Here is a 17,396-nt window from a genome sequence, read left to right as displayed (position 1 = left end):
TGGAAAACATTCACACTGTTATGTTAATATACTCTAATTCTTCTAGCTGATTCTTACAGCTGAACTTGTCCTTTTAAGATATTTGCCACAAGAATGCTTCAGGTATAACCTCAAGACTTTCATTTAGATTTCCTTTACTGCAGTGAGGGAAAATAAATTACGATCATTAAAAGTCTAGGACATAACCAAACTACTCTCAGAACAATCTATAATGTATTTAATGAGTTTCAGTTTTTAGATCAGCTAATATTAAAGGAGTAAGATAAAAATGGACTCATTTAAAATCAGAAAAAAATTATGTTAGAAAAAAATTGCTGGACTTTGTCACAGGTTATTTCTCAGTTTGAGATTCCTGACAGAAAGCAACACAGCATCCTACAACTTTTTTTGCTGGCCTATAACCTGAATTTCTAGACTTGTTCAGTCCATTGAGCTGCCACTAAATCAGAATGCTTTTCAGTGCAACAGAAACAAGATGAGTTACAACGGCAAATTCTAGATGCAATTCCATCATGCTTCCTTGAAAACAGGAGGCTACTCTGCATCACAGTGCTCTGGAAATAAGCAATAAAACCTAATACGGAAAACAGGAAACTTTACAGAGAAAGGATAAGTAAAATTCCAATGCAGTCCAAGATCTAGACTGTGAGCTCTTTGAAAGCAGGGACTTTTTTCCCCCCATTTTCTTCTTTATATAATTTTTAAAAAAATATTTTATTTATTTCTGAGAGAGAAAGAGACAGCATGAGCAGGGGAGGGTCAGAGAGACAGGGAGACACAGAATCTGAAACAGGCTCCGGGCTCTGAGCTGGCAGTCAGCACAGAGCCTGACGCGGGGCTTGAACCCATGAACCATGAGATCATGCCCTGAGCCGAAGTCAGACGCTTAACCGACTAAGCCACCCAGGTGCCCCTTTCCCACTTTCTTGTTTACACTTTTCAAAAAATTTATTTAAGTTGACTCCACACCCAATGTGGGGCTTGAACTCCTGACTCTGAGATCAAGAGTTGCAGGCTCTACGAATGAACCAACAAGGCACCCCTAGTTTACACTTCTTTCTATGCTAAGTGCCTAGCACAATGCCTGGCAGACAGTAGGTATTTAATTAAAGCTTTTTGAATGACCGATGAAGGATGGGGGTAAGGCAGAGTTTACTGGTCACATAAAGAGAAGCTCTAATAAAATGACAGGGGTGCTTGGCTGGCTCAATCAGTTAAGCTTCTGGGCTCTTGATTCTGGCTCAGGTCATGCATGATCTCCTGGCTCGGGAGTTCAAGTCCTGTATCAGGCTCTGCGCTGTCAGTGTGGAGCCTGCTTTGTATTCTCTCTCTCTCCTTCTCTTTCTGCCCCACCCCCACAGGCACTGTCTCTCAAAATAAATAAACTTAAAGAAAAAAAATGATACGAAAAAATCCCTTCCAAACCTTACCCCAAACGTCAGATTTAATTGAGAAGGTATTGTAGGCAAGACTCTCTGGTGCTGTCCATTTAATAGGAAATTTGGCTCCAGCATGAGCAGTATAGGTGTCTCCAGTCATCAATCTACTCAAGCCAAAGTCAGCCACTTTTACCACATGGTTTTCTCCCACTAGGCAGTTACGGGCTGCGAGATCTCTGTGGGAAAGAGAACCCTAATGTGATTCCACTCAGATGGTGAGGAAAATGGCCATGAACAAATGCTCTGTTCTTAGTTCTTTGTGCTACAAGCAGAGTTGATAAGTCTGTGCTGACAGATACGGTAGTATCTTATGATGACGGCTAACCTGGTGGAAAGCCACTAATACCCACCACTTGGAGAGTAGTCATCAAGAGGCAGTTATGTGATACTAGAAAAAGCAGACTTCAGAAAATGGCTTCCTATTTATAAGCACACTGGGCTAGGTTTCAGAGGTGAGCAAAAGATGCTTTGCTGCAAGGCTTTACTTTAAGTTCTTAACTAAGACAGAAAGCTATTTTTAAAATTAAACCATTAGACGCAGCAAAAGGCTCTTGAATATAATCCTGGGCAAAATAAAGAGCATTATGTTCTGAGAACAGCAAAGGCTCCTTATTAATACTTTAACCAGAATGCAGCAGGTTTATAAGCTGGAAATGAGATTATAGTGGGCAGGCCCTGTCAAAGAGAAAACTGCTTTCCTGGGTCATCTGGAAATTTCCAGGAATGTTCTCACATTCTTTATTTGCACATCAAACAAGGTAGCTTCACGGTGAGTAACAGGCAGTGATCGGGCTTCACATACCTATGGATGAAATTCTTCTTCTCCAAATACTCCATTGCGGAAGAGATCTGGGTGGCCATGTACAGCAGCACGACCGCAGTCACTTCTTCTCGGTTGCACTCTCGGAGATAATCAAGCAAGTTGCCATAGGGCATGTACTCAGTCACGATGTAAAATGGTGGCTCCAAAGTACACACACCTGGTAGTTCAAGAATGGAGCTTGTTTTATCAGTATATACTTAAAAATTCCAAGCAACTTCGTCAAGAATAATTGACAAATTTTAAAGTCTAGTTCAGCAGTAATCTTTTCCCTTCTTGCCATCACATTCTGTGAAAATAACATAGCAAAGCTAGGTTGCTGGTTGATAAGGGGGTCTCAGCCCCCATTACATCATTCTCTGGAAATCCACATGCATTTAAGTATTTGCCTCTTTGGGCAAAGGCAGAGTTACCAGGTTTAGTTCCATAAGGCCTCTGGAAGACCAAAATTTCTGGAGTTCTGTATATGCCCCAGACTCAGATCCTCACCTGCACACTAACAATGTTTATCTATTTATCTAAAAGTAATAGCAATCATATAGATGTTGAAGACTGTGTGAGCTCAACCTGTATAATGCTTTGTAAAAAGACTGTTTCCATCGTCGAGGATTTCACTGACACAGGGCAGATTCCTTATAAAGAATAACAAGAAGCTGGGGCGCCTGCATGGCTCAGTTGGTTAAGTGTCTAACTCTTTTGGCTCAGGTCATGATCTCACAGTTTCGTGAGTTCAATCCCCACATCAGGTTCTGGGCTGACAGCACAGAGCCTGCTTGGGATTCTCTCTCCTCTTTCTCTCAAAATAAACATTTTTTAAAAATGTATTTTTTTAAAAAAAGAATCAACAAGAAGCTATTTCCTTTGGGATAGTTTGTCTTAATGTGAACACCCAAAGAAACTGGCCCTCCTTTAAAAAGGGCAAAGAATTCAGGCAACAATTTCCTTGTGACCTGAACAGCCATTCTATCACAGCATAGCACCTTCTGCTCAGCAAGGTAAACTGATGGGTGTGCTCACAATTTTTAATTTGCTTCAAAAGTTTTTTGTTTAATGTCTCTTTAGTTTGTAAAAATACTTTGTGACAAAGTTTGGTTTGGTATCATTTTCAGTGGTTCTGAACTTGAATCTGAGGCAATTACCACACGCTGGGTAGTTTTATATATTGTAATCAATCCAATCCACTCTTTCCTGGGCAATTTTTAGAAAAAACTGTTTTCAAATTAATGTATGTACGTATGTATGTAATCTCTATACCAAACAGGGGCCTCAAACTCACAACCCCAAGATCAAGAGTCACATGCTGTACTGACTAAGCTGGCTAGGCACCCCGTTCCAGGGGAATTTCTTGTTTTTTAATGTTTGTTTATTTTTGAGAGAGAGAGAAGGGCAGAGTGTGAGTGGGCGAGGGGCAGTGAGAGATGGAGATACTGAATCCAGGGACACCAAATCCAAAGGCTCCAAGCTGTCAGCACAGAGCCCGAAGTGGGGCTTGAACTCACAAACCTCGAGATCATGACCTGTTCCAAAGTTGGATGCTTAACCAACTGAGCCACTCAGTCACCCCCCAGGGCAATTTTTAAACACACAACCTGCTGGGTAAAATGAAAACCATTTACTGAAGTAGATTTGCCCTTGGAGCTTCTACCATGATGACTAAAAAGGAGCATGTGGAGTCAATGGGATCGGAGACACACATCACTGAGGAAACCCAGGGCTCAGCAAGCGCCCTCACCTAAGAGCTGCACCAAATTAGGGTGCTTGATCTCCTTCATCACTGCGGCTTCTTTTAGGAACTCCTCCACCTCCATGGTATCTTCCTGGAAATGGGGGGAAAAGAGAAAACAAAACAAAACAAAAAAACAGAAGAGGGATGAACCCCCATTTTAATCATTTGAGTCAACTCAGTCCTAAACCTACAGCTTTAAAAAATTTTTTTCAAAAATACTTTTGAATATTTTAGCCTATTACTTAAAGAAATTTTATCAGAACCGAATAATATGCTCCAGATACATCAAATTAAGAAAGAAAAATGTCCCTAAATGTATCCAGTATTTAAAACCAAAGTGAAAAGCAGGGCAAGCAATATTCAGCCATCATATCGCAACACAAAGGAAACATGGGAGACCTGGATGGTAACTCCTTTCTCAGTTTACTTCCTTACACATCTCAGCCTTTGAAACAGGAGACAGAAGAGTTAGCTGTTTACACATTTGTCTTCCTGACAAATTCCTTAAGGAGCAATGCACATGTGCAAAGCCATGCATACTGTCTCACGCTCAGGGTAGGCTTAATACATGCTTGCTCACCAGAACGGACTACGACTCACAGCCCGCGCAGCCCTCACAAGTGATATGCCAGGGCTACCGAGGCAACCAGGAGAACCGTCAGAGAATGGAATGAGTGACTGTGTCACTGGATACTAGGATGTTTAACGAAGACAGCGGCATGAGGAAGCTCTCTGTGACCATTAGGAGCAAGAAGAGATCTAACTTCACAGAGATGGGGGGAGCACGAGGCAAAAAGCAGAAGGACAGACGAGCGAGCCCGCGAGCCTGTGAGTGCCGAACACCGCATGAACAATTCCGTCCAGCAGGGGTCCTTCTCAGGAAGCAAAACGGCTTGTTTTGCTATTATAACTCAGAATTTGCTCCTAACCTCTCACTAAGACCTACATCAACAGCCTCCAGAGACAAACCTTCCCCACATGTGGGTTTCGCTGTGTTGCAGTGAATAATCTGCCCCTGCGTTGTCAGCAATGGCAGTAAGGTTAATCATCACTTTGCTGATGTGCTTGGCATCGGTGGGTGAAAAGCGCTCCCGAGTTGAAGAAGGGCACGCTCATATTTCCAAGTGATTCAGCACAAAAGAAAAAAATGTCTGGAAACTGTAATTCTTAGCAACCCACCTTCAATGTTTTCACAGCAACCGTAAGGCTATATTTCTTCCAGACGCCAACATAAACTTCTCCATACTGTCCACCCCCAAGTTTGTGCTTCATGGTAATATCCGTTCGTTCCATTTCCCATTTGTCATGGATGGGGGACACGCCATAAACCGTTGGCTTATTACACTTGGGCGCTGGGTAGTGTAATGTTGTCACCAGCCCATCCGCCACCGTGGAGTGATGGTGGACCAGCTCCGCAAGGGTGCTAAAACGGCTCTCAGCAGTTACGTACACCTGAGGAGAAAGGCAGGTGAAAAGCTCCATCAACTTGGAAAGGGTCAGGATCATTTTTTTCGAAGCCCATTATTTCACTGGTCTGAAGATACAAAGATAGGTGGTTATCTTATTGAGGTAAATGAAAAGAATTAAACGATGATGGTAAGAGGAAATACAGAACTTCAATTAAAATCCTCCTTAAACCATTCTTCCTAGGCTTCCTAAATAAGCTCTAGTTTTAGGGGAAAAACTTCCAAGATATCTCTCTGGATAATCAAGATCATTGGTCTTCAAGTAGTTTTAAGCAACAAGACTGTGAAACCCAAATGTGTCAGCAGCGAAGGTGTTCTGATTAAAGGAAGGAAAAGGAAACACAGCCTCCTGTAAAAGGTTATGAAATACCATGTCAGAATCCTGCACAGAACCTAACTTGAGAACCATGGATTTCAATTTTTTTGGTAGGTAGAGCGTATTTAAGTATCTTATCATTTTTACTTAATAAGGATAGGTTTTTGAGTAGCTAGGCCATTAAAAACAAAGGGCCATAATTTTATTTCAGAATTGTTAACAAAACAGTAATCTGTAACAATAAAAGCATAAAAGATGAACAGTCTCCAACCCCTTGCCCATCAGCAACAGTCCCAGCCCCTCACGCCCCCGCCCCACCCCACAACAGTCACTAATCCCTTTCACTCAGTTTTCTGTATGTGGCACTCCTATGACATAGGTCAACAAGTTTTTCTGCAGGTCAGAGAGTAAATATTTCAGGCTTGTAGCCATAATGCCTCTGTCACAACTATCAAAAGCTGCTATAACAATGAGAAAGCAGCCACAGACAATATATAAACAAATGGGTGTGGCTGTACTTCAATAAGCTTTTATTGACAAAAACAGGCAACTGGTGGGCCCACAGATTTTCTTGAGAGTATGTACAGCAGTGGTACATTTTTTGTTGTTGTATGAGATTCTATTTTGTGAATATACCACAATTTTGTAATTCATTCTGTCGTTAAGACAATTAAGCGTTTCTAGTTTGGGGCTATTACAAATGATGCAGCCGCGAACGTTTTGTTCATGTCTATGTCTTCTGTACAACACATGCACTCATTTCTGTAAACCAGACACGAAGCTGCTAGGTCTCCCCTACATGATCACTCATCTGATTCTATCTGGTTTCATCAAGAGACAGTAGGTCTGTGGGGTGATACAAAAAAGAGAATTAATAATTACTTCCTACTCTGTAAGAGCCATTATGTTTTCAGGAAATTACTTCGTTTAATCCTCAGAGCGATCCAATAAAGTGAGATGAGAAATAGGCTTATGTACAGTCACAAAGTTAATAAATATGCACGACGGAGTCCCACACTAAACTGGGTCTGCCTGCTCCAAAGCCGGGGCTTTCCCTGCTGTGCGGATCACACGGAGGGCAAGAACGGAACAGAGGATTCTGTGTACATTTACTGTTCCGCAGAACTGACATTCAGGCAGGCCTCACACTCTATAAAGTGAAACAGTTCCACTCTAAGACACCACTTTGAAACGGCTGGTCTTCCCAACATGTACACTGCTAAATGACTCACCTATTTATAGTAACATACACATGATCAGTCTCAGTCTCAGAGGCCCAAATTCTCATTTGTGAACTTTGTGGCAGAGACTGTTATAGTTTTCAAACACATAAGGATTAAGTGATCAGTTCTGTACAACACAATGGATGTAGAGTACAGATCTGTACACTGATGGTGATTACAACAGCGAACTTAAATAATAGTTTCCTTCATTCACCTTCAAATCTACCTCATCGTTAAACTGTTAATATAATGCTGTTTTCAGAAAGCTCTAACGTGCCGAACAGCCCAAATTCACATCAGTGATTATTTCATGTCAGACATAAAAACTTTGGGTTTTTTTGGTCATTCTGAGCATTTTTTCCTAAAGAAGAGCCCATCCGCACCCCAGGTGGCACCGGCCAGTCTCACCTTGCCGTCTGTGGTGGTGTTGATCCTGTAGTGATAGACGCGCCCCTCATACCTGAGCGAGATGGACAGCTGCCCGGGGCTGCTCTCACTCTCTCGCACCAGGAAGCTGCCGTTGATTAGACTGCTGAGGAGGTATTCCGCTGCGCTGCGTGACACAGGCCCATGGTACCAGGAATGTTTTTCCAAGCTGTTCACTGGGGTGATATAGTTGCTTGGCACCCAACCTTGGCCATTCTTAGAGCGAACTTCACTCCACTCACCATTCTGGTTGTAACCAAGGACTCGTAGCTTTTCACCTAGCCATGACATCATAAGAAGAGAGAAAAGAGGAGAAGAGAGGAGAGGAGAAGAGAGGAGAAGAGAGATGAGGACTTGTCTCAAACAGCAGCAGTCTACTGTCAAACCCTAAACTCTGAAAAAAATCAGGAAATTTTATGCCAACATTTAAAAAAAATAACAAAAACAAACTTGGCTGCTCACCATATCCTGATCGATCTCTTTAGCTTGTAGCTTAAACACAAGTAGCACAGTTAGAAATAACCTTCTGGTATTTACTAAAGGTTTTTACACCAACTAAAAAGAATGGCACTAGGAAACCCCATGTGTGGTATAGTACGGCAGCATATAAAGACAGAAAGGCTCCTGATCCATAAACACAGAGGACACGCTGATGGCTGCCAGAGGGGAGAAGGTGGGGCAATGCACAGAATGGGGGAAGGGGAGTGGGAGATACAGTTCAGAGAATGAACAAGTCACAGGGAATACAGTCAGTGGTATCGTAACAGAGCTGTGTGGTGACAGATGGTAGCTACACTTGTGGTGAGCACAGCACGACAAATAGAGTAAATCCCAATGTCATACACCTGAAGTAATGCAGTATCGTGTGTCAACTATACTTGAATTTAAAAAAGACAGCTTACTCTGAAAAATGACATAGTCTCACCCTTCAAAAAAAAAAGTTCATTTTTCTCAAAACAGTTTGTCAAGGAATGTATCTTACATATGGTTCAATGCTAACAACAATCAAAGATCAGGGATAAGAAATGCGGAACACAAAGTTACTTTGAAATTTCAGCTGGCACCAAAGCAGCAAGGCAATCTACGTAAGAAACAAAAAACAACAAAACAAAACAGAAGCACAAACCGCAGAGCTCTCAGCAGTGTTTGCAGAAAGAAAACTGTTTGGGGGGCAGGCGGTTAGGAGTCCCAAAGCACAACCTTTTCCAGGACTCAAATTTTAACAGTTATAGTTTCCCAACTTCCCTCCTGTTCCCCCAGAAGATGAGTCAGTCCTACTCATTCCTCTAAAATTAGCGTGTGGGAAGAGAAGCTGATGCTGAGGCCGGAACCCAAGACAAGTTACTCAGAATGTCTTTGCTGTCAACGTCAATGTCCTTAATTTCTCTATTAAAGTGGTGAACCTCAACTTTAAACTCCCTAATATACATTTTGCTCCTAAACTTGCAGCTCAGACAAAACAGTAAAGGTGAAAGAGAGATCATGCATGTGGCCCACTAGTTTTCAGGCAAAGGCCACAGAGGAAACATTCAAAATCATTATTCTGGTAGCCATTGAACTTTTTCAGCTGCCCACAGAAATGTTTACCATGGGGTCACTTTCTTTATTAGCTCCTACGATCTCACCTTTGACCTGGATGTGAGACATTCAATGACCAAAACACAGGGGTATGTGCTCATAAAATATACATACATCCAGATGGGGAGATGAGAGTGTGTGTGGTGTGGCTGTGGAAACGCACCAGTGCACAGATAAATACTCACCAGCCATATCTGCAGGTCAAAAACCCCAGTGCTCCTAGAAAAGCTAAATAAAACCTGTTCCTCTCTAGCTTTTATCTACTGTACCACAAGAGCCAGAAAAAGTGAAGAATTAGTATATTATTGTTGCTTCCTTACAATTAACTGCTAACGGCACATCATCATAAACAGGATACAGTCAGAAACCCTAAGCTTTTGTTTATTTCCCTCTCTTTTAGAAGTTAGGAGGAGAATTTTCTACCCTGGAAGTTTTGAGTACCATGGAAATCGACGACGATATGACTAATGGGGATGTAAACATTAGTTCTGCTGACAGAAGAATGCTGGGAGAACTCTGATTTTTATTTCAAACAAAAAACAATATTCAAAGGAGGAACTAAAATAAATGCGATTATTTTTTAAAAATATATTTTCTTGTCCTTTAATAAAATAGCTTTAGCATGACATCATTTTATACTAATAAGAACCTGATAGAAAAATCTGGCATCTCATGGGTTTCAAGAGGAATCACCGTGTGCCATGAGATAACAAGAACCCCACCCCGGCCTGCACTCAGGCAACTGCTATAACCAAGGAATCAACAGACGTTCTCCACCGATGTTTCCTTGGTGACTGAGCTATCTTGGAAAAATCTCACATGCAAAGTCTATCTAGAAAGAATGTTCTGAGTCACTGCTTTACAAACTTCCCTACTGAAGTATCAATAAGGGTAAAAAAGTGTGTGGAGGTCCAAAAAAAGTATGTATACTGCACTGTATAAAATTCTTTGAAGTCCTTTGTTTTATCCTGTGTAAAATCTCCCCCCATGCATAAACCTCATACGCACAGAAATACTATCACCATCCCTCCCCCAAAATTATCCAAAGTCTTCAAGAGGAGGTCACCCGCTTTACTTTTTCTATGCCTTTAAAACCTCCTGGCACAGATATATGTGCCCTTACACCTACTCTGGGACACATCTATACCCCAGGTCTGAGTTAAGGGTTTCTTCTGCTTTTGATTAATCTGGCTGGATTTAAAAAACTGATACATGTAAAAAGTTTATAAAAGGGTAACATTCCCTGAGTGGAGGTCTGTCTTAATCTGATATATCCACTCTCATTTAAAGCCTGTTTATTTTGAGGGAGAGAGAAAGAGAGAGAGAGAGAGGGGCACAGAGAGAGACAGAGTGAGAATCCCAAGCAGGCTCTTGCGCAGAGCCCAAGACAGGGCTTGATCTAACAAGCCAGGAGATCATGACCTGAGCCAAAATCAAGAATCAGATGCTTAACTCACAGAGCCACCCACGTGCCCCTACTCACTTCCATTTAATACCTCATTATGAACCTTACAAATAAAAAGTGTATGTGTGGCAAATTATCATTTAAATTTCAGTTTCATTTAAGTTAAAAATTATCCTTGGGGCGAGCACTGAGTGTTATGTGGAAACTAATTTGACAATAAACTATTTGTTAAAAAAAAAAAAATTATCCTTGGGGCACCTGGGTGGCTCAGTCAATTAAGCCTCTGACTTTGGCTCATATCATGATCTCATGGTTCGTGGATTTCAGCCCAGTGTCCAGCTATGGGCTAACAGCTCAGAGCCTGGAGCCTGCTTTGGATTCTGTGTATCCCCCTCTCTCTGACCCTCCCCTGCTCACGCGCTGTCAGTCTTTCTCAATAATAAATAAGCATTAAACATTTAAAATTAATTTTCCAGAAATATATTTTTTCCCCAGTAAGAGACTTTCATAAATTCAAAAGAACAAGCTTAGGCAGGTTAGCGATCTAATTCATATATACAATAAGAATGTCCCACACTTTCTTTTACTTTTTTTCTACTTTTTTGTATGTTTATTATTTTTTATTTTTTACAGTAATCTCTACACCCAACGTGGGGCTCAAACTCACAACTCCAAGATTAAGAGTCGCATGCTCTACCCACTGAGCCAGCCAGGCACCCTTTCTCATCAAAGGTCCACATTTTTTGTCCTTGTTCAAAAAACTAATAATGGATGATTTTACTTGGTCATGTTCTCTCAGTGCTCCCTTTTATAAATTTTCTACTAAAATAAATGACTATTCTCTTGAGAGTATTACTACAATAGAAATCCTTCCTACTATTCTTTTCACTAGCACATATAAACACAAATGAGAGATTTGTCTAGGCCAGTGCTACTCAAAGCAGGTCCATAATAAGACATGACACTTGTGCTGGAATGTGAATCACTGGGCTACTTCCTTCTTGTTCAAAGTCTTGCTCCAGGGGCTCCTGGGTGGCTCAGTCAGTTAAGCGTCCAACTTGGGCTCAGGACATGATTTCACAGTTCGTGGTTTCAAGCCCCACGTCGGGATCTGTGCTAACAGCTCTGAGCCTGGAGACTGTTTCAGATTCTGTATCTCCCTCTCTCTTTGCCCCTCTCCTGCCTGCACTCTCTCTGTCTCTCTCTCAAAACTAAAACATTAAGTAGAAAGGAAAAGGAAAAGGAAAAGTCTTGCTCCAAAAAAGGAAAATGTCAGCTGAACTAAATAATAAATAGTATACTTAGTGACATAGTTGGTTTATATTATCAAGAGCAAGTTGTTAATCTTAACAATGTGGACTGGTAATGAACTGTTCTCAGATAAGCAGTCAGCTCAGATAAGCAGTCAGCCCACAGACAACACTCTGAGTAGCACCAGGCTCTGGCAACATGACTCATCTTAGCCACAGTTCAGTTAGAAGAGGTGTATAGTAAACCTACCACTACAGAAGATGAATGTGGCATATTACATACAGAACCAAATTCTGAGAATGAGAACAGTTTATGTATATACCACATGGTGCTTTTTCTAAAATACTTTATCTCCACTTATCCTTAATAAACCCTATAAAGTAGACAAAGTGACAGTATCCCATACAGAGGCCAATGAACCAAACAAACAAGCCAATGAACCAAAAGTATCTGGGCCTAAATCACCTAATTTTAGTCAGAGGCAGAAGCTAGAACAGACCCCTTTAGTTCTTAAGCACTAATGAAGATGGAAAAGTGAGGAGATGTTATACAGAAGCTCACCTTTAGTGATGCTGAGTGTATTATCACCACTTGCTACAAAATCATAAAGTGCAACAAAGAGATTAGGGTCACTCTCGGTGGCTCCAAGTAAGTTCTCCTTGGAGCTCCACCTGATGGCTTCGTTCAGCGCCTGGGGTTCAACATCACAACCATAGGGGCGGTGCAAGGCTTCTGAAAGACATAGAAAGAGAAAAGAATTCACACTAAGTTCAACTATTAAAAACTCATTTGAATTCAATACATACATAATATTTTAGCTGCTGGCATGCATGTATACTGAAAGCTCCCAGGCAGAAAAGAACTGTATAATATGGACTCATGAAGAACGAGCAAATGGTACAGTCTCCTAAGCATGAGAGAAGTCTATTTGTTGAAAATATAACAAAAGATCACAAAATGAGCATTTAGCTGTGATTTATACGTATTTACCAAAATCAGAAATAGAAAAAGCAGTTTTCTTAAAATGAAAAAAAGAAATCTCAGAAAGAAACGGCCATTCATTTCATAAAACATATTGGATATTTTGTGGTGGTGGTGGTTTCAAGAAAGTACAGTTATGTTTTATAAGTCCTCCCAAACTACCTTTCCTCTTCCCTTACTCTCTCCACATAAAACAAATTGTGGAAATGATAACAGAGACTTTAAGAAATATGTACATATTGCATAAAACCAGATCTTCCATTTACATATAAAAAATTGTAGAAACAGTGCTGCCAGAAAGAAAAATTACTAACATTATCTGTTCAACAACAGAAAAATGTTTTGATTTCATAGAAAATATTCTTGGCATTCCAAAATAACCTTTGTTTTACTATGCACTGTCTATAATATAATAGCAAACAATTACTGCTTTAATGAAAAAGTTTTTACCTTATTTTCTTTTACTAGATGGTATATTTCTGTAATTGAGAACTTAATTGAAGGCTCTAGAAAACATCACCAACAATGGACATTTGAGTTTCTACCATGCGTAATGGTTGAAGCCTTGTAAGACCTGGATTCTTCTGCAGGCTTTATGGTTCCTAAACTGAGTCACACCACACAACCAGGTGATCCCTACAAAGGTGACCTGCTTCTCACAACCCAGGTCATTGACATAAAAAAATACACTATGCCTTCAATGGTGATTTTCTCGCTCACGGAAACGGTTTTTAAGGGGCTGTCTGCCACTATCCAACTACCTATTGTGATAGAACAACACTTTTCTATTAGGTCTCTCTCTCCTTCTACCATTTTTCATTTAAAATTGACTTTCTTATTTAAAGAAGAAAAATCCATTTGAGTCTGTGGTTTTATTTCTTTTCAAATCCACTCCCTCCTCTCCATCTCTCCTGCCAATGCCTTAGGTCAGATCCCCATCATCTCTCACCTGGACTACTGCCTCCAGTCTTGTCTCCCTCAAAGCCATCCTCCACACAGCTGGCAAAGTGATCTATTTAAAACAAAAATTTGACCATGTCACTCTTCTTAAGCTTCTTTAATAGTTCACCATCAAGCTAAAATCTTTTCAATGGCCTTCAAGGTCTTTTATGTTCAGGTCTCTACCTACTTCTCCAGCTGTACCTCTCCCCACTCCACACCTCAAATTCTAAACATGAACACATACCATGATGCGTCCTGCTTTTTTGTGCCTTTATTCAGAGTCCTGGCTACCTGGAATGTGATCTTCTCCCACCCTTCCTCTGCCTTATTTCTACTCATTTTATAACATTCAGGTCTAGTGTAAGCTCCCCTAGGAAGCCTCATATGCTCCCCCTCAAAAGTATTCTCAAAAGCATTACACTTGCTACATTTGTACCTTCTATCTTTATATCCTCAATTGATGTTTATTTCCCAAACTTTACAATGTACTCCTTGACATTAAAACTTTTTTCTAGCATGAGTTACACAGTATGTGTTCAGTAACTGATAACTGAATGACCAAATTATACAAAAATATAAGTGACAGGAAACAGTGAGGTGTATTTTAATCTTAGAATAGCATTCACCAATGTTTTAAAAATGGCTTCATAACTGTCTACAGAAATTCCTGTATTAGGCTGGATCTGTAATTTTCCTGATAGCTTCAGAGTTTACTTCACTTCATCACATTCCTTCCTAAGAGGAATGTATCTTTAAAATTTCAGAGCTAATTAAATATGGCCCACATTAAGATTATGACAAATCTGAAGTTATGTCCAGATGTCCTGAAAAGTTAATGTGAATCAGATGTGTTATTATTGCTCCTTGTTTAAACGCAGTTACAAGGAATGGAAACAGCTGTACTAAGATAACCAATTAGGATTACCAAACAAACAAAACACCATATTCTATGAAACATCCTTCAAACTGGTCACATGTACTTGTTTTTCTTTATTCTAATAAATTATCCACTCTAGCAGAATTTCCATTGGGCTACAAAATGCCAATCCTTTATTAAAATGAAAAGAATGCCAAAAAGTATAGAGAATATTTGTAATATTTATTAGGTTCTATAGCGAGTATCACATGATCCACACTGATAAATGTTTCTTGCCAGTGATGGTGGTAACATTAGCATGTTTTGTGATTCTTACTCTATTTTTCTGTTTAATTATTATCACATAGTTCAAGTACATTTTCTTCTTGTTGGATAGAGGTCCCCTTGTTTGAGATTGTAAGAGGAACAAAAATCAAGGGTAACAAGAACTGTGTACTATCAACGACCAACTTAGAAATAATAATTAAGCAGACACTGAAGCCAACTCTTAAATCCTAGCAGGCCAAAACTAGCAAAAACCGTAATACAATTATATTTACTTTGTAAAACCCAATATGTGAACACTTAAAGTTTACAAAACTAATAATTTTAGTGAACATCTATTATACACCATGCTAAGCTTCAGAATATCAAGATAATAAATCACTAATAACACTATTTGGACTTACTATAAAATACTCTCTGTTCTTTCCCCAAATCTGCTTCTCCCACAGAATTCCCCGTCTCAGTTAATAGCAATTCCCTCTTTTCAACTGCTCAGGCCGAAAGCCTTGAAGTTTGAGTACAAACTTCCAGCTATAACATGAACAAGTTCTGGCATCTAACATATGATTATACATAATAATACTGTGTCATATACTTGAAAGTTGCTAAGCGAGTAGACAGTATATGTTCTCACCACAACATAAGGAATGATAATCATGTGATGTGATGCAGGTATAGCTAATGCTATGGGGGTAATCATTATGCAATATGTAAGTATCAAGTCAACACCTTGTACACTTACACAATATTAAATGTCAATTATATCAATAAAGTGTGTGTGGGGGGGGAACCTTTGGAAGCACTAAGGACTCCTTTTTGCTCTCACACAGTACATCCAGTCCCTAAGGAAACCCTATTGGTAGTGCCTTCAAAAACATACCCAGAATCTGTCTATTTCTCACCCCCTCCACTACTACCACCTTGTTACCACCACCATCATCTGTCACCCATCATCTCATCACCACACTCCTGAGTTCCATGCCTCTATCCTTATTCTCTACTGTCTATTCTCAACACACCAACCAGTTTTTAAAGTGTAAGTCAGATGATGTTATTCCTCTGCTCCAAATTCTTGGAGAGCTCCCTACCTTAGAGTAAAATGTGAAAGTCCGTAGGAGAGCCTGCCAGGCCCTTCACAAATTGCCTTGCCCAATTCATCTGCCTGTACTCCTCCCCTAGTTTACCTCATTCTGGTACCGGCCTCCTTGCTATTATTGAACAAGGCAGCCATACTCCTACCTCGGGACGTCTGTCCTGGCTGTTTCTTCTAAAACCTTCCTCCCCAAGACATTCACATGACACTTAACTCAAATGTAACTCTCTTGGTACAGCATTCTCTGACTGTTCTATTTTAAAACGCAGCTATTCCTGACAAGACTCCCACGTCCTCCCCTCCCCATGTCTCCTTCCCGATTTCTCCCTGAGCTCTCATTACCACACATTAATTATTATATTCATGTATATTATTTAACCGTCCCCAGAGTACCAATTTTATGAGGACAATTTTTATATGCTTTGTCCACTGATAAATTCCAAGCACCCAGAATAGTGCACATATGAGTCTCTCAAAAAAACATTTGTTGAATAAGTGAATTATGTGTACTGTTAACTCACTACTGTACCACCACGAAAGGACAGAACACCAAACTCTGGATCAGAAAAGGTTTCAGAGAAGAGAAAGCATTTAAATTAGACGAAAAGGAACTGTGCACTGATGACAGAGTGATAGGCTGTCAGTGTGCAAGGACATGTCTATGACATGCACGTTATCTGTACTGAAGAGAAGCTCCATCAAGCTTAAAAGGTTTGTGAAAGGCATGAAGTTCAGCTTTTTAAAAACCACACTATTTGAAAAATGGCAAAGAGCACAATTTGATGGAAACTTAAAAAGATGTATAGAGACCAAACAATACTGTACATTTCTCAAAAATTCAAAGTAACAAATACAGGATAAAAGTCATGTTTGAGGCCAAAGTACTAAAAGAACCATGACTTGGAAAACAATCCTTCCTTTTTGTTCCCCACTCCCCTTCTTCCCATCTCTGCTTTTATGATCTTTTTGGTCAAGTCAAAGATCTTATTTCCTTCCTTTCTTCTTTCTTCCCCCTCACTCTTTTGTTCTCATAGAGCTAATAAAGGTCAATTTCCTGTACAATCCGTCTGCACAGGATATCCACTTAAACGCCATCCTATCCGCTAGCATCAAACAAAAGGGAAAATATTTCAAAGACAAAAAACATCTTAACATTTTCCTGAGGCCAAGAATGAACATGTATTATATCATAAAGAATTAAAGAATTAAATGCAGGAGAACAAGCCAAGGAATGACAGGGTGGGGGAGCCTCTAGGAAGAGCAAGTAAATGACACAGTGTTATCCAGTGGGCCACAGTCTATGCCACTCTCCTCGTCAGCTTAAAACAGACACATCTGGATGATTCAGATGTACTGAGGCTGCACAAATGCAAGTGTGCAGGCTGGGAATGTTTTATTTTTGAACAGTGTGAAATGACCACTCTATATTAGGTATGTATATTACATAACAGGTTAATTTTTCATTAATCGCTGTTATTGAAGTAGATCATGGACTTAAAATGAGACAACAATATAGGACCCAAGGAGCAGAAATAGGACCATTAAGTAAAGGCTGATTTTATTACTTTTTTCTACTGACAGATTGGCAG

General features: G+C 40.1%; 1 protein-coding gene across 7 annotated transcripts in view; it reads right to left on the bottom strand.

The window, feature by feature from the left end:
* ABL2 (ABL proto-oncogene 2, non-receptor tyrosine kinase) overlaps nt 1-17,396 on the bottom strand; it is a 103,981-nt gene that overhangs the window by 7,200 nt on the left and 79,385 nt on the right. For 4 of the 7 annotated variants that reach the window (XM_039255377.1, XM_039255380.1, XM_039255378.1 and 1 more), the window contains exons 2-8: nt 13,581-13,643; nt 12,212-12,382; nt 7,399-7,694; nt 5,165-5,437; nt 3,992-4,076; nt 2,242-2,419; nt 1,431-1,615 (exon numbers count right to left, since the gene is read on the bottom strand). In XM_039255377.1, the coding sequence (XP_039111308.1) occupies nt 1,431-1,615; nt 2,242-2,419; nt 3,992-4,076; nt 5,165-5,437; nt 7,399-7,694; nt 12,212-12,382; nt 13,581-13,643 (1,251 nt within the window). The remainder of the gene's footprint in view (nt 1-1,430; nt 1,616-2,241; nt 2,420-3,991; nt 4,077-5,164; nt 5,438-7,398; nt 7,695-12,211; nt 12,383-13,580; nt 13,644-17,396) is intronic. The other 3 variants (XM_039255379.1, XM_039255383.1, XM_039255384.1) reach the window with 1 other exon arrangement.

Source organism: Hyaena hyaena, unplaced genomic scaffold (genome assembly GCF_003009895.1).
Source record: "Hyaena hyaena isolate Hyena2069 unplaced genomic scaffold, ASM300989v1 scaffold_525, whole genome shotgun sequence".
Taxonomy (NCBI): Eukaryota; Metazoa; Chordata; class Mammalia; order Carnivora; family Hyaenidae; genus Hyaena; species Hyaena hyaena.
The sequence above is the reverse complement of the archived record's forward strand: the minus strand, read 5'-3'. Positions and strand labels throughout refer to the sequence as shown.